The following is a 25,345-nucleotide window of genomic DNA, read 5'->3' on the forward strand; positions in this document are numbered from 1 at the left end:
TTATCTTAATGATTGTCCTATCTATTTTAATATAAATTCCTTGCCATATGATCTCATCCTATTGATTTTAACCTTATCTAACTAGATAAACCTCTTTCAGCTATTAGCAGTCCAATATTTGTACTTGAAAGTAGCATCTTGTCTTTTCTTTTTATAGGTTGGAGACAGAGGAATCTGTTTTTCTTGATTATAGCTTTAAGATGGGCTGTCTTGAGAGTCTGTCTGACTATTTGAGTAGAGATAGTCATAGGAATGATGGAAATAATCAATTTAGTCACTTTATTAGCATCAGCAGTCTTTCCAATTAGAATATAGTGATTAAGAGATCTTAAGTCTTATAGAGCAACCTTCTAGATTGGCTACCAAATAACTTTAAGACCAGAATATTACTATTCTATCATATTCAGCATAGACCCAAGACATCAACCCTATTGAATACCCCTGAGAATCACTCAAGAAATTACTTGTAGCATATCAAGATTCACTATAGGGGCTATTCCAACTATGAGACAGTGTTACAGCAGAGTATGATGGAATCACCAAAGAGGAATACCCAAAATTGATAGAGAATATGTTTAGAAGAGTGGCAGAAGTGATTGGAGCAGAAGGAGGTCACACACAGTACTAGAATTATAGAGATTACATTAGTAAAACTTAAAGTCAAAAAAGTGTCCCAATGAGTCATCAAATTAAAATACTCATATCTTCACATAATGTCATTATTTTCCCACGGTATAGGGAATAGAAATAAAGCTGAGATGCAGACCTTTCCGACATCTCCCTATAGCTTAGTCATATTCCCACGTCTTGACACATGATATAGCAATTACATGAAAAGCTACAAACATTGGGACACTTTTTTGAGCCACTGATATGAACGACGTGAATGGTGGTGAAGGCAAACTACGTGGATTGGTACAAAATGTTCCACTAGACTGTGGAGGAGTTAGTACTCATGCGAATTTGTTTGTTGGTGATCACGTACCATTCAGTCTATTATTAGGTCGTCCATGGCAAAGAGGAAACTACGTCTCCATTGACGAAAGAAAGGACGGGACGTGGTTATTATTCAAAAATCCACTTGATTTAGAGGTCCGTTATGAACTTCTATGCACTCCTGACGGAAATGACCCTAATTGGGACTTTGAACCGTCCACTTGGGGTCACTAATATGGGCGAAACGACAATGTTTTGTGAAATTAATGAAGAATTACCGAATTCGGAATTTAGCGCGTGAAACTCTAAACTCAAAAATCATGTGACCAAACAATTACAAAATGATCTCCATGCCGAGAATTTTATTCGTAAGAAATTTATCAGCAAAGGCCGAGATCAGTCAGCCAAAATTGAAATTAAAGATTTCTCAAAATGTATAAAAGAAGTGGCAGAACCAGTGCTACACCCAGCGCCCACTGGCCTCGTGTCCGATCAATCCAGCGCGAGGCATCCACAAATCACATGCACGTCCATTTTTAGTAATCCATTGCATTTTTGGAATATGCCGGAACACGCGTTCGACAATACTCGCGCTGAACTGGCCGATTTCCTTTTTCAGAACCCTGGCAATTTCTGGTTCACAACTTCTATTGAGAATAACGGTCTAACTCTCTCCTTCTCCCCCACATCCTTATCCCCACTTTTCGACCCCTCACAAATGGATGTTCGCTCCCCCTCCTATTCTCCCGTGCAATGGGAGGGATCGTCCAATCCTGGAGAAGAGGGAAACATCCCTGAGTTGAAGGATAGGGAGGGTGCATTTTTTTTTCTTTCTAATATTGTTCAAATTCTTACTAAAACAAACACTATCTCACATTCACCCCCTCCTCATCACTCGTTGGCCAATGCCAAACTTCATCTGGCGCCCTCTTTGGCCAATGCCAATCCTCATCTGGCGGCCTTATCTTTGGCCAACACCAATCTTCATCCAGCGCTGTCTTCTTTGGCCAATGCCAAACTTCATCCGGCGCCCTCTTTGGCCAACGCCAACAACCATCCGGCACCCTTTTTGGCCAACGCCAACGCCAATCCGGACCCCCACCTTTGCCCAACGCTTATGGCACTTTGGCACTCCCACCTTTGCCCAATGCTGACGGCACTTTGGCACTCCCACCCTTGCCCAACTCTGACGGCACTTCAGCACTCCCACCTTTGCCCAACTCTGACGGCACTTCGGCACTCCTACCTTTGCCCAACACTGATGGGACTTTGGCACTCCCACCTTTGCCCAATGCTGACGGCACTTTGGCACTCCCACCTTTGCCCAACGCTGACGGCACTTTGGCACTCCCACCTTTGCCCAACGCTGACGGCACTTTGGCACTCCCACCTTTGCCCAACGCTGACGGCACTTTGGCACTCCCACCTTTGCCCAACGCTGACGGCACTTTGGCACTCCCACCTTTGCCCAACGCTGACGGCACTTTGGCACTCCCACCTTTGCCCAACGCTGACGGCACTTTGGCACTCCCACCTTTGCCCAACGCTGACGCCACTTTGGCACTCCCACCTTTGCCCAATGCTGACGCCACTTTGGCACTCCCACCTTTATCCAACGCGACACCCACCTTAACCTCACCCGCGTCCGACACAACACCTATCTTAACCTTATGCGCGCCTAACACAGCCCCCCTTATACTCTTACCTTGTCCCTCCCTTAATGGGACTTATATACATGTATCGTTGATTGATAATGAACTTTGTTTTAAAAATATCCTTGACTCCGAACCTGATCCAGACCCAGATCTTTGCACTAATTCTCTGATTCCTCCCATAGACGCTATCCCGGATAACGTCTTTATCAGCGACTTCGCTTGCGATGATTGACAGGGTAAGGAGGCTTTCGCGACACCAGTATTAGAGGAAGGAGAAGTTCTTTCAGCGCAGGACCTGAAGGAAGACGCGCATGATGCTTACAATGGTGAGCACATAAAAGCTACAAGTTTTTATGACGCGCTCACAACAATTCTAGCTCGCGCAGCTCAGGATAATAATATCAAACCTTTTGGTGCCTATTCCTCGCGCTCGTCTATGGCATCAACACCACCATGCACATCACCATCTACCTACTCGTTTGATGATGAACGAGCTTATCAAAACGACGACTCACTCGATGTCTATCTTATTCATCCAACTATGGACCAAGAAGAGTCTACCTACTCGAACTCTAGCTCCCCCATACCAGCAAGCACCTTCGTAATGACACCTCCTAATTCAAAGGACGAGCTGAGTCTCGAGGACGAGTACATGCCTTCTCTTGTTCCCTTGCTTCCGTTTAAGAATAATATTATCACTTCCTCTCCTCGTGCATCATTTAGACACGAGAAAGATGAGGACGACGACATGCACATCCCTTACCCTGCACCAACTTCGGGGAATATATCCTATCATGGACCTGCTCGAGCAGATGGTAAGACCGAAATCTCTTTCATAGGACTGACTCGCGTGGAGGCTGAAGAGCACCTTAACGGCGAGTCAGCCAAATATAACGACTACCATTCAGTATATATCCCCAACGTCATGCAGGCCATTGAGTCGTTCTGCTTCTGTCAGGACGAGATCATCGTGAACGACTGGAGCCCTCATATGTTCCAGGACAGATCCTATTCTGGGCACCCTACTATCCCTGGGGGAGCTAAACTCCCTACAGGAGGCCCTCGTTCTGGACGAACATGGCACGAACGTGTTCGTGAAATTCGCGATCATCGTGCTCACAGCAGGCACCTTATTAATGTCATTGAGACAGTCCTGTCAACTCGAATGCTTGCAGAAGCTTCGAGGCACGCACACACTATCAAATGTGATCATTTCCTTCACATCCAAGGAGGCATCTCCCCCAGCACTTATCTAGGTCGTTACGAGGATGCCAATCCTTTCTTTTCTGAAAGTGAGTGCAAACGGCTAAATTCCTATGCTGCCATTGCCGAAAACCATGGAGAGCCTATTTTTGCCTCGAAGATCCTGGATGCCCTACTCATGCCTTTCCCTGACGAGGACACCATTCGTGCACTTACAGAATCTCGTCTCCTTGATGTTGGGACCATCAAGGACATCCTTCGTCTTGCATCAGACAGAGACCTAGTCCTTGGGATCGCGCACTCGGGCCTCACTATCATAGCAACATCACCTTTCGAAGTGAGATGTTTGAAGACCCCTTTTATTCAAAGGAATGGTTTGTTCTCTCAGATATTGCTGAGGAACCTGATGAAGAGCCGAAATATAAGGCTAAGAAGTTTTTTCTCTAGTACTCTAGAGGTAAACTTCTATCCTTCATTATTATCTTTTCAACTTATCAATCTTTCTAATAGAAAATCTAAAAACTCATTACTGGATCCTCAAGTCTCAAAATTTCGTATATGTCCATCATTTCTCATTTTCCTTCGACTTCTATTGCCTCGTGTGAAAATTCACATAATCCCAAAAACATGGACCCTCGTGTCTTCAAACCAGTGCCTATGTATTTATATCTCCGTTTTCGACTCAGTATCTTGTTTCACTTGTTTGTCTTTGTTTGTTTTGATTGTCTCTAGTGCTCTTGCCTATTCACAAAAACTACATTGCAGACTTATGTGTATGAGTGTATTGATACAGGAAAAAGGTGTAAAAAGTCAAGTGATAGCCTTAGATATGAGTTACCTGTTCTGTAATTCAAGTCTTTGGTGGTCCAAATTTTTGTCTGAAAAACCTAAGTTTCAACAACACCAAAATCAAGTTTTAAGTCTAAGTCACTCAAAACCTATTGAACAAAATTCAAGTGAGGAGATGCTAGTGTATCCTTCAGATTTGCTTGAAAATGAGTCTATAGAAGACTGTTTTGAGAGACTTAGAAATAATCTCACATCCAAAAACCAAACTACAAACTTCAATCAAAATGAAGACTCTATACTTCAAGACTCAGACTATGACGAAAATTGTGATACTGAGTCTGATATCTTAATTTCTTGTGACTCTACCAACTATCCTGAGGGAAATCCAGTACTCACAATGTACAAGAGGGTTGACAAAAAAGTCAAGCCCATGTCAGGAACTTTTCCTCAAGGAGCCAGAGTAGATCGTCATTTCCCTCATAACCCACTTCAAAATTTAATCCCATTAACTCCACATCCCCCTGAATTTATTCCTAATGGATGTCTAACTCATGAACGTATGGTTGACCTTGGGATAAATTCAAAAGGATTTCTACTACGTGAAGAAGTGAAACTTTTTCAACACATCATGAATTTAAATCAAGAGACCCTAGCATTTGAAGAAACTGATAGGGGTACTCTCAAAGAATCATATTTGACCCCATACATTATTCCCACTGTACCTCATGTACCTTGGGAATATAAGAATATTCCTATCCCACCTGGGATACGTCAGAAAGTTATTGAACTACTCAAATCCAAGATTAATGCAGGGGTATATGAACCAAGCCAATCTGCATACCGTTCACGCTGGTTCTGTGTACTCAAGAAGAATGGAAAACTAAGACTAGTCCATGATCTTCAACCTCTCAACAAAATTTCTATTCAAGATGCTGGTCTCATTCCTATAGTAGATGACTTTGTAGAGTCATTTGCAGGAGCTCAGTGTTACACCGTATTTGATTTATTCTGGGGATTTGATGCACGTAAAATGCACCCAGAAAGCAGAGATCTTACAGCTTTCCTAACACCATTAGGTATGCTACGCTTAACAGCCTTACCAATGGGCTACACAAATGCACCTGCAGAATTTCAGAAATGCACCAGCTTTGTACTGCAGGATGAAATTCCACATGTAGCCAATGTTTTCATAGATGACCTTCCAGTCAAAGGTCCAAAGACTATCTATCCTGACGATGAAGGTGATCCTGAGGTCTTAGAAGAAAACCCAGGGATTAGACAATTTATTTGGGAACATGCAAATGATGTTCACCGTATCATGCACCACATAAAAGATGTAGGTGCAACATTCTCCGCTACGAAAATTCAGTGTTGCCTTCCAGACGTCCTTATCGTAGGACAGCGCTGTACTCCAGAAGGTAGACTACCTGATACTGAGAAAGTGTCCAAAATTCTTAACTGGCCGATCCCCACTACGGTTAAAGAAGCCCGAGGATTTATGGGACTTTGTGGGACAGTTCGTATTTGGATACTAGGATTTTCTGAACTAGCAAAACCTATCACCCAACTTTGGAAAAAAGATGCCCCTTTCATTTGGGGAGAGAAGCAAGATATTTCTTTTGAAACTTTGAAGGAACGTATATGTTCAGCACCAGCAATGAGAAGCATTGACTATACTTCCTCAAATCCCGTATATTTATCAGTCGATTCCAGCTTCATAGCTGTAGGAATCATCCTTTCACAAATAGATGATGAAGGACGACGATGACCAGCACGATATGGTTCTTTACCTATGGGTGATGCAGAGTCACGATACTTTCAGCCCAAGTTAGAATTGTATGGACTTTTCAGAGCACTTTGACATTACAGACTTCACATCATTGGAGTTCAGAACCTCCATGTTGAAGTTGACGCAAAATATATTAAGGGCATGCTTAATGAGCCCGATGTAGAGACTTGTGCGTCTCATGGTCTGATATGACAGCTTTCACTAGGAAGTACATAGCACGAACTTGTAGCGTCACTCTGTGCGCTACCCACAGCTATCTCTATATGAGGCGCAGCTTTCCCGCGCATCGCGATGTATACGCGTGCGCGCGTTCCCGCGCTTGAGCGCCCTATAGCGCCAGCCATCCAGAAGCATCCATCCACTGTCCACCAAGCTCCCTAGTGCGTATATTTCCATTTCCTTTATTAGCATAGTTCCACCTTTATTTTTATCATGGATTCTCACTCATATATATCTTTATATACCTACTCGGTAGCGCTTCGGCTCTGCATGACCGCGCTTAGGCGCGCTATATAAGCGCCAGCAGTACATACTATTAGAACTTACTTTTCCTACTTTTCACTTACTAGTTACTACCCACTTACTACTTAGCAGAACATAGTAGAACTCTATTTGTTTACATCTGGCATCGCTCTTCTCTTATCTTGCAACCTATTAGCACTTAAGACTACCTCTCTATTGTTTTCTGCATACGCGCACGTGTTCCCGCGCCTTGTGCGCACCTGCACTTTCTCGTGCTTCGCTTCCGCGCACACTTCTAGATCCTTGCTGCACTCGCTTCCCCTATAGGGTCGAACGCACTTGTCTTCTCAAGTAACACAGACTAGGCAGCGCGCGACCTTACAACTATTTTATAGATACAGCCAGGAGCTTTGTTTGTTCCTCTCAGTATTGTTGTTTCTACAACTGGAGCCCACCGCGAGGGGAGCAGTCAGCAAGATCTAGTTTTGCGCATCTTCGCACTTCACGCAATTCGCACATATAAGGTCAATTTCTTTGCAATTTCAAAAGCTAACCATTTTCTAGTCACGCATTCTCGCGCCTTGCGCGCGCGCAATATTCCCACGCCTCGCGCGCACACCTGTTATATGCCTCGCACGCGCCTGCACTTTTTCACGCTGCAATGCCTTATAGAATGCCTATCCGTGGCACGGCAAACGCGCCCAAGTTTGATGGCACTACAGACAACCTCGCCGAGTTCATTGATGCATATGAGCAGCTTGCTGATAAAGCAGGACTCCAAGGACTCGACCACATCAAAGGTATTATCCTCTACCTTGAGCACGATGACCAAGAACTATGGGGAGGCATGCCAGAAGCGGCAGTAGATGATTACAGCGCCTTTTTAGATGAGGTGAAGGTAATGTATCCTGGATGGGATGGTAAAAGATGCTACGCGCTTGCAGACTTGCGCGCCATCACGCGCGAATACGCTAACAAACCAATGCCCTCTTGCACAGAACTAAGCAGTTACCTGCGCACATTCAGGAAGATTATGCAGCCACTCATGGATGAAGACTGTATTGGAAAGGCCGAACGTGACCGCTTATTCATGGAAGGAATCCCTAGCGACGCTCAGGCGCAAATACGCTTGCGCCTTATGATCAAGTTCTGTCATATCCCGTATTCCGGACCTACATCTGACAATATTCCCACGCCTCATCCGGACCTCCGGACCTCCTGTCCATGTCTCCAGACCCAATCCTCTATCTGTCCGGATCCCTGTACTCCTGTATCTGATATCCGGATGCCAGATCTGATATCCACATCTCCGGATCTCCGGATCCGACCTATGCTTCATATCCGAATCCAAACCTTAAATCAGCGCTCATCCCCTTATGGTAATCACCTGTCTCCGGACTTCCAAACATCCGGATCCGACCTGCGTCTATCTTCCGTGCCTTTTCCCTTTGTATGTTCCTACTCCAGTTAGACCATATAATTTTCCGTACCTCATTTCATTTCTGCCCTGTATTTTCCTCTGTTCTAATCTCCGGTTTCATTTACTATTTTCCGATAGACTAGCATTTGACTTTTCTATACGCTCCGTCCACAGCTTTGTATAGCTTCGGACTTCGCATCTCAGTAGTATATAAACCCCTGTAGATACTCCTGTATTTCCTTAGTCTGATTATTACACATATATAGTCCTCGCACTAGATCCCACTCTAAGTCTTCACATCAGTTCTAGTCTTCCGACTTAAGTCAATATCTATCTCAGGCCTAGGGAGGAATTCCCTAGGCCGGAGCTCCGCTCCTCTGCTCCTCTGAACCTTTGCTCCTCTGCTCCTCCATTCCTCCGAACCTTTGCTCCTCTACTCCTCCGTTCCTCCGCCCAACCATTCCTCCATTCCTCCGAGTTTCTGGAAGTTCCTCCGGAACTTTCCTGCGGTCCTCCGGACCTATTCTGCGTCGGACTTTGTCCTTGCAGCCTTTCCTCTGTTTGCATCTACTCAGGACTTGTCCTGAGTAGCCATTACACATATCCGTACCAGGACAAAACCTCATAGTAATTTCCGGAAGTTCCTCCGGAACTTTCCCGCACTCATCCGGAAGTTGCTTGCACCTGTCCGGAAAGTCCTTCCAAACTTTCCTGCACTCGTCCGGAAGTCCTCCGGACATCATTCTGAAATTAAGGGCACATACTCGGGTAAGGGGCGCAGCGCATGAGCTGAAGCCAAGCCCCTTTGAATTAGTCCTACCCTTTGTGCACGGTCTTAACAAGTTCCCTGACCACCATTCATACAACCCATACCTGTTTATGGATGTCTTTGCAGCTGTGCAGTTCCTATTACCTGCGCGCGCTTTTCCCGTGCCAAGCGCACCAGTAAGCGCACCAGTTAGCGCACCTGTGGTAGCGCCAATTGCGAACTTAGTCACAGCAACTGTGCCAGCGCAAGCTAAGGATATGACCATTAGCACTAATGTGACAGCTGGACTCTTCTATCGCGCACCCCCAGAAGTTGTACTTGACAAAAGGCCACCAGTTCCTATTCTCGCACCTCGCGCGCACGCCTTTCCCGCGCCTTCATGCGAATTACACGCACCTCAACCATCAACTGCGCCAGCATACAAAGGTATACCAGACTGCGTCACTTTAGATCACGAACTCGAGTGCGCGCTCGCGAAGCGCAACCAGAAGCGCACTGCAGGCGCCTCTTCACATTCATCATCAGCACCATCTCCTTCGCAATCCGCATCATCATCATCACCAATCACATCGCCCAAAGTCAGGGATGACTCTAAACATCTATTGCACACTAATGCGCTGTAGATGAGGAATCTTGACTATACGTGAAAACACTTAAAACAAAAGGGTGCTCAACAGCAAGACCGGGATACGAGACAACGACTCGACCCAAAGGACAACCACTGAGAGAAGTTCCTCGAAATAAAGGTGGAGGGAAACTCTATGAGCTAGGCGGGCGCTAACAGGCGCGAGAAGATAATGCGCGCAAAGGCACGCATACGCGAGGTGTTAAGACCGTGCACAAAGGGTAGGACTGATTCAAAGGGGCTTGGCTTCAGCTCATGCGCTGCGCCCCTTACCCGAGTATGTGCCCTTAATTTCTGAATGATGTCCAGAGAAAGTCCAAGGAAGTCCGAAGGACTTCCGGACGAGCGTGGGAAAGTTCGGAAGGACTTTCCGGACGAGTGCAAGCAACTTCCGGATGAGTGCAGGAAAGTTCCGGAGGAACTTCCGGAAATTACGGTGAGGTTTCGTCCTGGTACAGATATGTGTAATGGCTACTCAGGACAAGTCCTGAGTAGAAGCAAACAGAGGAAAGGCTGCAAGGACAAAGTCCAATGCAGAATAGGTCCGGAGGACCGCAGGAAAGTTCCGGAGGAACTTCCAGAAACTCGGAGGAATGGAGGAATGGTTGGGCGGAGGAACGGAGGAGTGGAGGAGCAAAGGATCAGAGGAATGGAGGAGCAGAGGAGCAAAGGTTCAGAGGAGCAGAGGAGCGGAGCTCCGGCCTAGGGAATTCCTCCCTAGGCCTGAGATAGATATTGACTTAAGTCGGAAGACTAGAACTGATGTGAAGACTTAGAGTGGGATCTAGTGCGAGGACTATATATGTGTAATAATCAGACTAAGGAAATACAGGAGTATCTACAGGGGTTTATATACTACTGAGATGCGAAGTCCTAAGCTATACAAAGCTGTGGATGGAGCATATAGCAAAGTCAAACACTAGTCTATCGGAAAATAGTAAATGAAGCCGGAGATGAAAGCAGAGGAAAATAAAGCCGGACATGAAATGAGGTACGGAAAATGATATGGTCTAACTGGAGTAGGAACATACAAAGGGAAAAGGCACGGAAGATAGACGCAGGTCGGATCCGGATGTTTGGAAGTCCGGAGACAGGTGATTACCATAAGGGGATGAGCGCTGATTTAAGGTTTGGATTCGGATATGAAGCATAGGTCGGATCCGGAGATCCGGAGATGTGGATATCAGATCTGGCATCTGGATATCAGATGCAGGAGTACAGGGATCCGGACGGATAGAGGATTGGTTACGGAGATGTGGACAGGAGGTCCGGAGGTCCGGATGAGGCATGGGAACATCGTCGGATGTTGGTCCGGAGACATGGATAGGGCATCCGAAGGTCCGGATGAGGCATGGGAATATTGTCAGTTGTAGGTCCGGAATACGGGATATGACACGAGGCGAAGGCGCACGAGATGCGCGCATGAGCAGGAGGTTCGAGAATGCGCGCGCGCGAAGCAAAGGCGCGCCTTGAGCATTAGAGGAAAGATCCTATTGAGGAGTGAATGCAAAGATGGATGATTGACAGGAGAATCAGATCAGATAACAAGTGAGGAGGTGATCTATACACTTTCCAGTATACAAAGATAAGGGGAAAGTAAGTACCAGAACCAAAGGAAACCTTTCTGTATTTAAGAATGGAGATTACGCTAAGTGGCGCGCTTCCGAGCGCGCTCCCGAACCGAGTAACCATATCAACTCTAATTATAACTAAGTTTAAATAGACTTTCTATATGTAGTGCGGACGTCGGACCGAAGATTTCATTAGTTCAATGGACAAGATAGGAATAACGCACCAGCGAATCAGTAAGGACATAGGACAAATGGATGGACAATAGCGCGAAGACCTAGGAGGAGGCGCGCGAAGCGCGCATAGCGCGTGCGCAGGTAAGGCGCGCCTAAGTGCGCATGAGTTCGGATAAGGCGCGCGCGAGACTGGTCCTTAGGATTAGAGCTGTATCATATAGGAATGTATGGTTAAAGGCCGGATATTCGGCATTGAGACGCGCGAGTCTCTACACCGACCTTGCAGTGCCTGCCGAATGCACCCCTACCGCAGAAACAGCAGTGCTTCCCATTGTGGAAGGCCCCTATCTAGTTCCCGATGATGTCGTTGATACTCCTATCAAACGGGAGAGCTCCACCATGCTGCCCTTTATGACTCTTACACAATGCCGGCACGAAACTATTCAGGCCATGGGTAAAGAGATGAAAGGTTATTTTGTTGGCCCGATGCCAGTTGAGGACTTTCTCCAGGAATTCCTTCCTACTTGTCAAATTCCCGATTATGATCCCTCGTCCCTCACTTCCGCTGTTGGAGCATTCAGCGATATGCTCTCTGTTAGAAATGAGGAACATGCCTATATACCTTTTGTGAGTATATCTCTTGTATACAATAGTGAGATTATTGACAACCTAACCCTAGATTAACGCCATTAAACCTTTCGCGCCTCAATTGTCGTTTGTTGACACCCACAGTCACCCAGACATATGAAACTGCTCAAAAATAAATTCAACAGTATTCAATATCAAGCCGGACATCTGCGTGTATCCTGATGGATGTGCACCTTCATCGCGCAATTGTGATGTTTCTACAACAGAAATTATCGTCAAATTCAAATGGTCTTACTCCCATGACACATTTTGCAACCCTTCTGGGGTTGATAGCGTCGTATCCAAGACAAATCGGGGTATGGACACTCTGGGACAAATAACTAGCTATGCTGCAGCTCAGCTCGGCACCCAGTTCTGTACCCACGCATTCTCTCTCCTGATTGTACGTGATCGCGCTCGCATTATCAGATGGGATAGGGAGGGAGCTATCGTCACCAGCGCCATCGACTACAATAACGAGCCATATTTGGCTGACTTCTTTCATCGTTACGCACGAGCATCACCTGAAATGCGTGGTGTTGACACTTCTGTAACACTTGCTGGCGACGAGGAGGCTGACCTCACAAGGTCACGGCTCAATATTCCCAGTACCACTCGTATGTTCAAACTCGATATCCCTAGTGTTGAGGGCCCCGGCTCGCTTACATTAATCGTTCCTCAACCTCTTACAAGATCTTACTCGCCTGTTGGCCGCTGGACCCGTGCGTGTCCAGCATTCGACCTTATCAACAAGAAGGTCGTAATGTTCAAGGACTCTTGGCGGGTATCATTACCCGATGTTTTATTGGAAGGCGAGACCTATAAATTATTGCATTTGCACAATGTTTACAATATCGCAAACTGCATCACATATCATGACGTACCCCCCTCTATCGCTCAGCAATCTACTCAAACTGCCAAGTTCGGATGCACTAAGTGGGCAAGCCCCACTTGCCTCTCACTCCGCACATTCTCCACTGTCTGGCTCTCAATATCATGGGCGAAAAACTGACTGACTTTGAGAGTTCTCATCAACTTATTCTGGCTGTGCGTGATGCACTGATTGGTACGTGTTTTTCACTTCGCACATGTCTTATTCATAATCTATCAACACAGCTCATAAGGAAGCATTCGAACTTGCAAAGGTGCTACATCGAGACCTCAGTGTCAGAAATGTCGTCATCTACAAAGGGCAGGGCTACCTCATCGATTGGGACTTGGCAAAGTTAATCAATATTCAGGGTCCCCGGCAAACAACACACACGGTATGTTTATTCCATGTGCTTTATATAATGTGCTAATTTTGCTATTACTTAGGGAACCTGGCAATTCATGTCTGTGTACCTCGTTGAACATAAATACGCGATACACTCGGTCAAGGATGATCTTGAGTCGAGCTTTTATGTCATTCTGTGGATGGCTCTTATGTACAAGGAGATGTACATGGACATCGTTCGCCAGACATCACTCGCAACACAGGTCTTCGAAACCAATCCCAGATCATCTTCAAAAGCGGATTGGCTAGTCGGGAGAAGCAACCTTCCAAACATCATGTTTGTCGACTGCAAACTGCTCGATGGTCTTATACATGCACTTGCCAAATTCTTCTCACATCGGTACACTCAGATTACCGACCATCAGCAAATGATATTTGATAAGTTCCGGCTTGCATATGAGAATGCAATGCAAGAAGTCCCTATCACACAAGATTTGCTGATAGCTGCACATGGGATCATGACTGACTCCCCTGTCTACAAGAAGGAGATGGGTATGAAGGTCCTGGACTCACACGACACTGTGATAGACATTTTCAACAAGCAGCTTGATTTATCCAGTTGGCCTGTCAAAGATGCCGCCGTGCTGCAAAAACTCGAGCACGAGGAGAAGTACGAGCCAGGCTTGTTCACCAAGTCTCAGTCACTATTAGGCTCGGGGGTAGAAATCACCTTGTCTGGCAAGAGGCGTAGGCTAGATAATGCAGATGCTGACGAGGGTGATGGTGATTGCAGCTCGCTAACTGGTCTGGGTGGTGCATTGACATCCCTTCCTTAACCTCACATTAGACAAGTAACTATGTCATGTAATGCTAGTGATACCGTATTCTAGTTGTTCATGAATCTACACACAATAGTTTCCACGAGCCTGACAAACGTGAATGCCTAAATACCCAATACGAATGATTGCCCGATGAATGCCCAACAAATACCCGCATCATTTTTCTCACACTAAAAATCCGTATTTTACTTTCCCATTTTATCTTGCTAAAAAATTTGATTGTGCCCACAATTGCAAAATGACCAACATCACATGATATTTTGGGAAGCATTTTCCCGCGCTGAAAACTTCATAATTTACGTCGCTCAAAAAGGTGCATGGAATGTAGAATTTCGTGCAGGATTTTAGCACTATCCAAATTTTTGATCTTTATTGTGTCAAAATGTACAGTAAAAATTCCAACTTTATCACTAACATTTTGAAACAAATCTTGCATAGTGGAAAACTCCCAAACTGCCGGTGTGTTACGCATCCCCAGGTTGGAATGTCGGCTACTAACAGCAGCCTATCTTAGTAACTACACCATTCTGCGACTCTGCCTTTGTAGGCACAGTGCGCATAAGACTTCTCCCAGCCATTGTCAGGCTCTCGTTCATTTGGTGTCAGCACGATAACTTATCGTGCTGACAACAAATAGACGAGAGCCTGAACCATTCAATCAACAAACCCATTCAGTCAAGTCACTACGGCTGAAAGTCATCTATCCGGCAAACAGTGTTACTCCGACTCAGTGCGGTTTTGTAGGTACTATCTAGCAACGGCTTCCTACAATTATCCTCGTGCCGTTGCTCTATTGTCTGTCTGTATAATAGTGCCATAGTGTTGCGACAAACTCCAAACGCATTCTTAAATTTCTAGGCGATTGTTTTATCGTGAAGAAATTTGATTGATGTATTGTAGTGCGGTAGCAATATTACACTTGATTACAATAGTAGCACTCCCCACCATTTCAACTAACCAGTTTTCTGATGAACGTTAACCTTCAAGTTTGCCAGGACAATAAGAACTACTTTGTTTTCCGACGCTCTATCGCATGTGATCGTTCATCATTCATCGTGCACCTGCTGTTGTCAGTTTTCTTTCACTCTCTAGGATCTGGAACCGGGATCACGCTGCGGCTAATGGCTCATCAATCATACCATCAGTGAACCAATGAGTCCTTGATATTGTAGACATGGCTATTGTAATCAAATATAATCTGGATATCGCACTGTAATACTATGGATACCCAAATATATTTGTTTCGCGATGGAATATGTATGAATTATATCAAAATACAGGAGTATGATCAAAGTTTGTGGCGAGACTGCAGGGGAGCGTGATCACAGGAACAAATGGATAGATATCCACTTTTCTCAACCTTGGTGTATGTTCTCGTTTGTCAAGTCCTTGAGATCGTAGATATGGCTATATAATCCAACATCATATTGCTACCAAAATTGTATGACTTTTTAAGGCTTTCCGACGGAAAGCCGCTTTCGCATCCGATAAACAATTCTAGAGCACCGTGCCAGTTCTCCACAACACTACGACATATCACAATCACTCAAGACAATTAACACTACTCCAGACGTGCTAGTTTTATTGAAGGTACTCATATTCTCTCACCTATGCGTCACATTACACGACTTTTGAAACAAACTAATCTAGACCTGCTGTTGTTTGGCAAATCCTTTGGATCCAAACAACCGCTTTGCATAACACACTTCACGCGACTTCTCCAGGATGCTCGACAAAAGTGAGTTGATTCTGTTTCCTCGCAACTGTCTGTTATTTTTGCTACTACGCTACGCTCAGTATTTGCGTGGTTCTAAATGTACAAATGTTATCATGTCATCCGAGTCCTTTGGTCGAACTGAGCCTATCCGAAGTTGTGCTACCTATACATTGCATAATAGCCTGTGAGCATTAGGGACGAGGATGCCAAGTTTGGCGTTGGTGTCGCCAATCGCCAGCGTCCAAGTCTAGTGAAAGACGTACTTTCAGGATCTAGAGTTACCCTACTAGTGCACGGCGCATGTCAACCAACAATCCATCAAACCTCAACGTTTCATCATCAGACAACGCGGGCAGGCGAGACTTCATGGTCTCGTAACGGGCCCTGTTTTCCGCGGACTCAAACACTATAGCCCCAGACCAAGGGCCCGCCAAACCTTTCTCCAGCGACCAACCACGTGAAGTTGCTGCAAGGAAGATGGCATTGGTGAGGTAGCGTTTCCAGTCCTCTTGGTCGAAGGGAACGTAACGAGAGTACTGCATGTTGTTTATTATATGTTCTAGCAAGTCAAAGACGGCCGGGTGGCCAAACGGGATTCGGTACGTTATAATTCTCCCGTCGTCCATAGTCATCTGTAATGAGTATGCATCACGACACGAAAATAAAATTTCGTTATGACCTACCTGAATGACCTCATCGGCGAATAGAAAATTTGACAGTAGGGCAGTCAGTCTTGTGATCCGCGCTGTTTCCATGTCAAATTTAGTCATGGATATGTTGTGACTCAATGCGTAGGCAGATATCCAGGAGAACGTAGCGACCTGCTCGAAGTCACTGTGTATTTCCTTCACAACCGCTTTCATCCTCGCAAGTAAATTTTTACCATCTTGCCCAGATTTCCAATGGACGAGGTCGACCCCATTAACACCTTTGGTGGTAGAGTACCGAGCGATCGTATCGTCCAGTGCTCTCTTAGCGATAGCGGAGTTCTCTGTCGTGGACGGGAAAAGGTTTTCTTGGAACAAAAACTTAAACATAGTCGTTCGAGCATCCTCTTTTACGTCTCGTATGAACTCCGGCGATGTGAAACCTAGCGACAGCGATGAGGGCGTTTGTATCATGGACAAAGGTGATTCCTGGGGGATTTGTTTGGAGGTGAGAAACTTCGTCCGAGAGCTCGTAGCTTTACGGCTGCTCGGTCGAACACTCCGGCCCAACTTTTGGGTCACATGAGGCATGGGGTCGGAGGGGGGCTGAGGGTCGTTCGAGTCGGTGTGAGATGTCGCGAAGTAGTACTCGCTGTGCGAGCTGCTGGACGCCATAGTATAGGCGTCAGCAGGGAGTTGAAGATTGTGTATGGTTTGCGGAGCCGTGGAGTCGTGGACGGGACCAGCGTGAGGGAGACCAGCGTGAGGGACGGGACCAGCGTGAGGGACGGGACCAGCGTGAGGGACGGGACCAGCGTGAGGGACGACGACCGCATTGTGCCCGTCTGGGAATGTATGCGGCGGTGGCTCCATACGCAACTGACTGCTGCTGCCTGCAGACAGGTAGTCACCGTGAGCACCAACTTGAAAATTATGAGCAACTTGAGACAGTGTAAATGAATGATAATGAAACTCACAATTGGTGCTAGTACTACCGTCGTTGTAGCCTTGCCAGGGAATGTTCGAGTAGCCGTCGTATAGGTGAAGACTGTGATACCCTGCGTGAAAATGACAAACGTAAATGTGGCGAACAACGATAATATCAAACAACATTTACCATGACCGTAGTTAAATAACTCTGCGTTATCTGAGCTCTCATGCACATTGGAGTTAGAGGAATTAGCGGCCTGAAGATCATCGCCATACCCCAGCTGGGGGCCGTGAGCTTGAAGTGGAAGAACATTAATAGATCTTGCTAAACGGTTTGAGGAGAAGCAAAATGTACATTGAGCGTGGTAGCCACCTGCTGGTACTAAGTCAGGTTCATGCTGCGGCAGACTCTCCTGCAGTGATCGTTGACCTGAATCAGAATGATTGAGCTGTGGCAGGCCGGACCATCCTGATTCACTGTGACTCTGTTGCCCAGGGCCATGTTGATGCTGAGAGTCCGGGTCAGGCTGCCAATCAGAGTCGAAATTGAACATATCCGAGTCTGGATGACGATGTCTTGCGAGTAGTAGGAGTGTGGTCACGATACAGGTAGCGTAAATTCGAGTCGAACACGGCCGCGGCGGGTACAAGAGGGCCCCACTGATCAAACCCATGCCGGCTGCGATAACAGATCTATCAGACAGTGTCACGGTTAATTGGATAATGAGTGCGACTTACTCTTCGATTTGTTGCAAGATTTTCTGGCCTCTGAAGGCAGACGCGTCCGATTGGAAGGAAAAACACGTATTCCTGCTTTCAGACGCGTACAAGTTGGGCAATCTACGTTAATTCCCGCTGTCATGAGGTCAATTAAGGTTTGGGGTGGTACTCAGTCGTCGATATATGGAGTTCAATTGAATTGTACCTAGCCTCATGTTACACACATGAAATTCGAACCATTGTCCAGATTAGTCGTGCCGGCCAACTTCGGAAACGTTGGCCGCTGCAACCCCGGGCCGATTTACGCCATAATGACTCAGTAGTACTAGCCCAGTCTAACGTCATATGCTGGCAGTACTATGATCCCAGGCGTCGGTAATCTAACATAGTCAAAACCGTGTTCCATCAAAGTAAGGCGAAACTTAAATTACAAAATCTAGCGTAAAAGAAAACCGGCATCGAGGCCGCCTTCCCGATATCTGATATTGAAAGGCATCTGGTAGCCAACAACTATCGATGAAGTACATGTGTAACCTATCGCAACAAAAGTTCGAAGTGAATGTTGTAGATCTGATAACGATACTGTCACAGGGACAAACAGAAGGAAACAGAGAATAACAATGGGGACCTCATGCCCCACATCACAATCGGTAAAGCTACAGGGGAAACTTTGTCCCTGAACTATTCCTATCGCATTGCATATGTTGAGACAATGAATCTAGCACATGGTCAGCGCAAAGCCAGGCGAAAGTCATTTATACTGAGTACTTTAGCTGTTACACGGTGATGAAATTGCTGCAGTTCTTAATGTCTCACCCCTGGATCGGTCTTCTTCCGAGTGCGTGAGAGCGATGCCAGAGTCATCGGATTCGTCTGAGTCTGTGGCTTTATGATCATCAGCAGCGACATTGCTTGTAGGTAAATGAGCACACTTACATGTATTCTCGAGGTAATCCAACTGTGTGTCTCCAACAGCGAATGATGTTACATCATGGCTGTATGCAGCGACACCGAAGTCTATCCGATCTTTAAGTTCCTCCTCACTACAGCTAACGAGCCCTTCAACTGACGTGCCAAAAGGCTCACTGCCAGCACTGGCATATCTTTCACCTTGATCTTCAAGAACCATGTGAAGGAACTTCAAGTGTTCTTCACTCGCATAGATTTCCCAAGCCATTGCCAGACAACACACGCGCCTCCATTCAACGTCAGCGTGCATCGTAACTACAGCTTGAGCTGCAGCTTCTGAAGACAAGTTCTTCAAACGGCGCCGGAGCACATCTTTGGTCTGGTATGTTTTTCTCAATGAGCAATTTGTCCAATTTATATACAAAATAACATACCCGCTGAGCATCTGATACACTCAATGAGCCACGGTGAGATAACTGGTTATTAAAAAAGCGGCTGATCCTGTGTGTTGGAGCTATCCTTTATGCGAAGCGTTGGGCTTAACTTTGCACGCTTGACAAAACGAGCAAGATCGTTGATTATGGGTGGAGGAGTTATAGGTCTAAGAATGCCGTCGTCGGTTTCGTCAGATGATGGCGACCTGGCACGTTTGGCTTGTGAGATATGTCGACTGCGAGTCTTACCAATCGTCCGAACGAGAGCTGGAGAAGGCTCGAGTATGCACGAAGAAGGATCAGTCTCGCATTGACTGGGCTCGTCTTTGTACTCGCATTCCTGACTCGACCCTCTGGTCGAGCTTGGAGGAGCATGAAAGGGCATTCTTACTGTGGGCTGGTGCGTAAGTGGGAGGGAACTGGGTTCCGAAGGGTTGAACATGGTTGCTTATGAGTACGTGTACGTATAACACTTGTTATTATTAGTATTTCCATATTGATTCTATGTCGTATAAGGAAAAATGATAAGGAATTTGAAATTTGAAATTGGAAACAAAACTCCGGAAACATGTGTACAATGCTGAGTGCTACGGCGACTCGCGATTCGAGTTCTCAGATGCACTTACCGAGCTGAAGCTTGTATTCGGCAACATACCCATTGTAATACATGCAGGCTTTTACAAGTTTTCTGGATCCTGCTGGTTTTTGTGATGGTGTCTCAGTGCGGAGCTCGAGGTTGTTCTTGGCAGAAGGCAACAGACAATCGAGGACTGAATAGACATCGAGCGACTTGCAGTTTTTTCAAAAGGTCTAGCGTTCTTGCAAGACAGAAAAGATTAGAGCTCGCGAGAGGTTCGACTTTGTCTAATTTAGTTGCAAACATGTCAACGAAGGCCCTATCACAAGTGAGTTGGTTGGCTTATTGGTCAGAGCAGGACTTAGTAAACTTGTCGCTAGGGAACCTTACCACTGAGGCCTTCCAGTGGGCATGTAAAGGCCCATCCAAGACCGATTGCCTCTTGTAAACCCTTAGAAGCCAGGCCGAGTTCTAGCATGACTCATACTATGTCATTCGATGTCATCCCCTCTGGCAGTCCCACAGCGTCCGAGTCGCAGCACCGTTTCAACGACTCGAACTCAGAAAGGGGGCAAACTGATGTTGACATGACAATGGACGATACCTTTGATTCTGGAAATCGATCTGACCGTGGTGAGATCTTACGTCCATATATCTATGGAGCAGCCGGATCTGATGTCTGCTGATCCCTCTATGGTTTCAGAGGATTATAATGTTCCTCAGAGACGTATTCCGAGGTTTTTCAATGATATTGAACCTTCAGCTGAGGACCTCAATGACTGCGATAATACACCACCAGCCCCACCCCAGTCCAGGATCCGACGTGTCCTTCTAACGCTCAGAGATACTCTGCAAACCGCTTTCAACTCTGTTGGGATTTGTCGTCTATACCCGCGGCGTCCGTCCTTTGAACCAAATAGATTCATCCCGTCTTCATTGCTTGCCAAAACGTGTCCAAGGGTCGTTCAAGGAACCGATTCCCCGGCAAGGATATTTTCGCCACCCTACCCCTTTCCAAACATGACCGTTTATCGGCTCATGTCTTGGATGAATTCTGGTAGTCACCAGAAATCGGAAACCGAGATCCAGCGACTCGTCCGAGATGTTCTACAAGCGGACGATTTCGACATTAAGCATCTTGAGGGTTTTTCGGTGAAGAAGAGCCTGCAAGATTTAGATAAAGATGAGGGCGAGGAGAAAGTCAGCTTCCCAGATGACTGGATCAAGACCGACGTGACTATTGGCATACCTACGAAATCAAGAGAGGAAGGACCAAAGGCGTATAGTATTTCCGGATTTCATTATCGCCCTCTTGTTGAAGTGATCCGCGCGGCATTTGCAGATATGCAAGCTGGCGCATTCCATCTGTTGCCTTTTAAACGGCTATGGAAGGATCCATTAGATGCCCATCAGGAGCGAATATTCGACGAGCTCTATACTTCTGATGCCTGGCTGGAAGCTCAGGACAATCTCCAGAAGCTGCCAAAGGAGCCTGGCTGTACATTGGAACGCGTAATCGCGGGTCTCATGTTTTTTTCTGATGCCACTCACCTAGCCAACTTTGGGACTGCTAAGGCATGGCCACTTTACCTGTATTTCGGAAATCTGACAACGTTCCCGCGCTTGCGCGCCCTATGGCGCCAGCCATCCAGAAGCATCCATCCACTGTCCACCAAGCTCCCTAGTGCGTATATTTCCATTTCCTTTATTAGCATAGTTCCACCTTTATTTTTATCATGCATTCTCACTCATATATATATTTACATACCTACTCGGTAGCGCTTCGGCTCCGCTTGACCGCGCTTAGGCGCGCTATATAAGCGCCAGCAGTACATACTATTACTTACCTACTTTTCCTACTTTTCACTTACTAGTTACTACCCACTTACTACTTAGCAGAATATAGTAGAAAGCTATTCCTTTACATTTTGCACTCTTATATCTCTTATCTTGCTTTATATCACTACTTAAGCTTAGTTTCTCATTTCCGCATACGCGCGCACACTTTCCCGCGCTTCGCGCTAATACGCGCGCGCGTTCCCGCGCCTTTGTACCTTGCGCGCTCCTGCGCTTTCTCGCGCTTCGCTTAAGCGCACACTTCTAGATCCTTGCTCGCGAACATCGCCTCAATCGGGAGCATGCCATTTGGTAGGATTTTTACCTTCAGTGAGTCATCCTGTTTGGGTTCTTGTCTATTACCATTGACACGAAATGTCCTTGTCAGATTCCCGACAGCATTAAAGATATATTGAGCAAGCTACCTGGTATATCGAAGACTGGGATAGCCTCACTTCAAGCACACTGCCGTAGGGAGCTATTTCATGGGTGCTGGGAAATTTTGCTCGATGAAGAATTTCTTCGAGCGTATCGCCACGGTATCATTCTGACTTGCCCGGATGGAGTACTGCGAAGAATATTTCCGAGAATCTTTACATATTCAGCTGATTATCCAGAGAAGTACACCGTCCTTTACCTGAATTAAAACTTTCAGAATATTCATGACTGATTTTCAGGGTTTTAATCGCAACCATCAAGGATATGGGCTTGTGCGCATGTCCTCGCTGTTTCACGCCTAAAAGTATGTTTGGTTCACTTGGTTTACTAAAGGACATGAAAAGTCGTATAGCCACGCTCCGAGTGTATGCTATGGCGAAAGTCGAAAAGGCGCGCGAGTTCATCTACAAGTGGGGAAACACTGTAGATGGTCCAAAGGTCGAAAACACTCTTGGAGACGGCTCGTGGGTACCTACTATTGTAAGCGCGAACAGTTCCTTGAAAATTGCGATTAGCTGAGGTAGACTACTCCTAGAATCAATTTGCAAAGAAGCTTGGACCGCTTGGTCTCGACACATTCCGGATGCTTGTTGTTGACTTGATGCACGAGTGCGAATTAGGCACTTGGAAAGCTCTGTTTACGCACCTCATCAGACTTCTTTATGCTCTTCCTGGGGGCAGCCAGCTAGTTGCTACTCTTGACAACAGGTATGCGAAGTTCACATATAGAGTGCTGTCATCTACTAACGAGTTGTCGGCTCTCAATCTTACCATAGATTTCGCCAGGTCCCGACATTTGGTAATGGTGTAATTCGAAGATTTGCGAATAACACCTCCGAGATGAAAAGATTAGCAGCGCGTGACTTCGAAGATATCCTACAGGTTTTTTTTTCTGTTATTCATTGTCTTATGCTCGCTGACATCTTTGCTCGGCAGTGTTCTATCCCGGTTTTCGAAGGGCTGTTCCCAAAAGACCACGATGCAATCATACAGTCTCTGTTGTATCGATTTGCACAGTGGCATGCGCTTGCTAAGCTTAGAATTCACTCAGAATCTACGCTTACTCTTCTCGAAGATACATTGAAGAAGCTTTGTCAGAGGTTACGGAAGTTTCAACGGGACACCTGCGCTGTCTTCAACACTGTCGAGTTACCGAAAGAGAAATCGGCTCGCCAACGAAGACTCGCTCAGTGCTCGGAATCCAATACCACCTCCTCTGAATCGAGTGGACCGCGGGTAAAGAAACTCAATCTCGGTACTTACAAGTTTCATGCGATGGGCGACTATGTGAGAACGATCAAGCTCTTCGGAACAACGGATTCTTTCACCACTCAAATGGTATGCGCCTGTTTTATTTCTACGATGCAACTGACATTATATTTGGCCAGGGAGAGCTCGCGCACAGAGCCCTAAAGGCATTTTATCCGCTAACCAGTAAATTAGATACACCAGCACAGTTAGCTAAGCACGAGCGTAGGCGCCGTGTACTTCGACGCGTGGCAGAATCCGGAGGCATATCATCTTCTGATAGTCAATCGCCTGCTGATGTCTCCCCTTTTGCCCCCTTGCAAAAGCATCACCATATCGCTACAAATCAAAGCAATCCTGTCAATATATTCCCGTTCCTTCGAGAACACAGCGGCGATCCGGCAGTCAAGGTATGCATGATACTGCAGTTGGAATTCTTCGTTCACAATGGATGTCAGAATTTTGTACCAAGACTGAAAGACCATATACTCTACAGGCTGCGCAAGCTCGACGTCAGTCATTGCGACCACAGCTTCACGGACGAGGAACATAACTCAGTCATCATTCCAAACAATACCATCTACTCAACCCAGACCATGCAGGTATGTATATATGTGCGCGTGTATTTGTTTTTTTAATCCTTGCTTTTTCGCAGGTATATTATAGTACATATGACCTCAGGCGCGAGTACGATACCATTAACCCTAGGACACATGCTGATGTCATGGTACTTTCGGGGGAGACGACGCCTACTCACCCGTACTGGTATGCTCGTACACTAGGTATATATCATATGGAAGTCTGGATCAACAACGGAGAACGACCTGTCAAGCACCACCTCGAGGTTCTCTGGGTCAGATGGCTGGCACCATTGCGGAGCCATAAATGGAGCATGAAACGTACCTGTCTCCCGAAGATTGCGTTCGTTGAGGCATCAGACCCCGACTCGTTCGGGTTCCTCGATCCAAGCCAAGTTATTCGAGGAGTCCACTTGATTCCTGCTTTTGCTGCAGGACGAGGTATAAGCTCCCTTCCTCTTGGCAAATCATTGGGGCGTCCTGACGGGGAACTTGATGATTGGGAAGCATACTATGTTGGGATGTGAGTGCGAATATTACCTCCTATGATGGCAGATTAACATTAAGCCTCGAAATTTTGGTCAGATTCGTTGACCGGGATATGTTCATGCGATATACTCCCTTCGGTATTGGACATCCTCTAACACTACGGAAGATAACTAGAGACTGCCTTGGCCCACTGGCAGCACCAGCGGCTGGCTCGGACGCTATGGATACTACTATCGTCGATGATGTAGGCCATGAAGATGGAGTGAGCGATGGTGAAGATGGTGAAGAGTGCAACGACGAACGGGAGGAGGATCCCGATGATGAGCTTAGTGACGACTGGGAGGAGCTGGAAAGTGAAGATGGTGAAGATAGAGATGGCGATGAGGACACGTTTGACGACCTTTCTTTTTAAAATTCATAATCATTTGTATTTCACGACGGCAGCCGCTGTAACGCTCTCGCCGCCTAATGTACTTTGTTCCCCCGCTTTATCAACCATGATATACTGACCGTGAGTTTTTTGGACCCGCTGGGTACCAGTTTGGACCATCGGCCAAATCAGTGCTAAACTGTTAATTTGCTATTACGTTAGCCGGACTTACCATTTAGTGTTGACGAGACATATCCAGCGTAGTACGCCTATAATGGAAAGGGTCAATATTGAACGTCAACGCTCTGATAGGCCTTCGCATGGAGTTACGTTTGCCGATATTCGATTAAATACAGCAGGACCCCCAGTGGATCATG

General features: G+C 46.2%; 4 protein-coding genes across 4 annotated transcripts; 1 reads left to right on the forward strand and 3 right to left on the reverse strand.

The window, feature by feature from the left end:
* Positions 1-2,156: 2,156 nt before the first annotated feature.
* Positions 2,157-2,540, reverse strand: F5891DRAFT_929307 (uncharacterized protein; the record flags this gene model as incomplete). Its single annotated transcript, XM_041373926.1, has 1 exon — positions 2,157-2,540. A coding segment is annotated over one exon (384 nt), but the record flags the coding sequence as incomplete, so codon positions are not given.
* Positions 2,541-11,843: 9,303 nt separating this feature from the next.
* F5891DRAFT_981438 (uncharacterized protein) lies at positions 11,844-14,072 on the forward strand (the record flags this gene model as incomplete). Its single annotated transcript, XM_041377102.1, has 6 exons — positions 11,844-12,020; positions 12,073-12,124; positions 12,167-12,956; positions 13,046-13,086; positions 13,137-13,285; positions 13,338-14,072. The coding sequence occupies 6 exons, from the start codon at positions 11,844-11,846 to the stop codon at positions 14,070-14,072; spliced, it is 1,944 nt and encodes a 647-aa protein (XP_041224619.1).
* A 1,836-nt stretch (positions 14,073-15,908) lies between these two features.
* Positions 15,909-18,231, reverse strand: F5891DRAFT_981439 (uncharacterized protein; the record flags this gene model as incomplete). The annotated part of the gene is made up of 8 exons (XM_041377103.1): positions 15,909-15,955; positions 16,056-16,075; positions 16,117-16,424; positions 16,476-17,362; positions 17,417-17,497; positions 17,557-17,664; positions 17,725-18,048; positions 18,108-18,231. The coding sequence occupies 8 exons, from the start codon at positions 18,229-18,231 to the stop codon at positions 15,909-15,911; spliced, it is 1,899 nt and encodes a 632-aa protein (XP_041224620.1).
* A 627-nt stretch (positions 18,232-18,858) lies between these two features.
* Positions 18,859-19,266, reverse strand: F5891DRAFT_981440 (uncharacterized protein; the record flags this gene model as incomplete). Its single annotated transcript, XM_041377104.1, has 2 exons — positions 18,859-18,968; positions 19,026-19,266. 2 exons carry the CDS (start codon positions 19,264-19,266, stop codon positions 18,859-18,861), a joined length of 351 nt encoding a protein of 116 aa, XP_041224621.1.
* Between the last annotated feature and the right edge of the window lie 6,079 nt (positions 19,267-25,345).

This window comes from Suillus fuscotomentosus (assembly GCF_016647785.1).
Source record: "Suillus fuscotomentosus strain FC203 chromosome Unknown F5891scaffold_35, whole genome shotgun sequence".
In the NCBI taxonomy this organism is placed as follows: Eukaryota; Fungi; Basidiomycota; class Agaricomycetes; order Boletales; family Suillaceae; genus Suillus; species Suillus fuscotomentosus.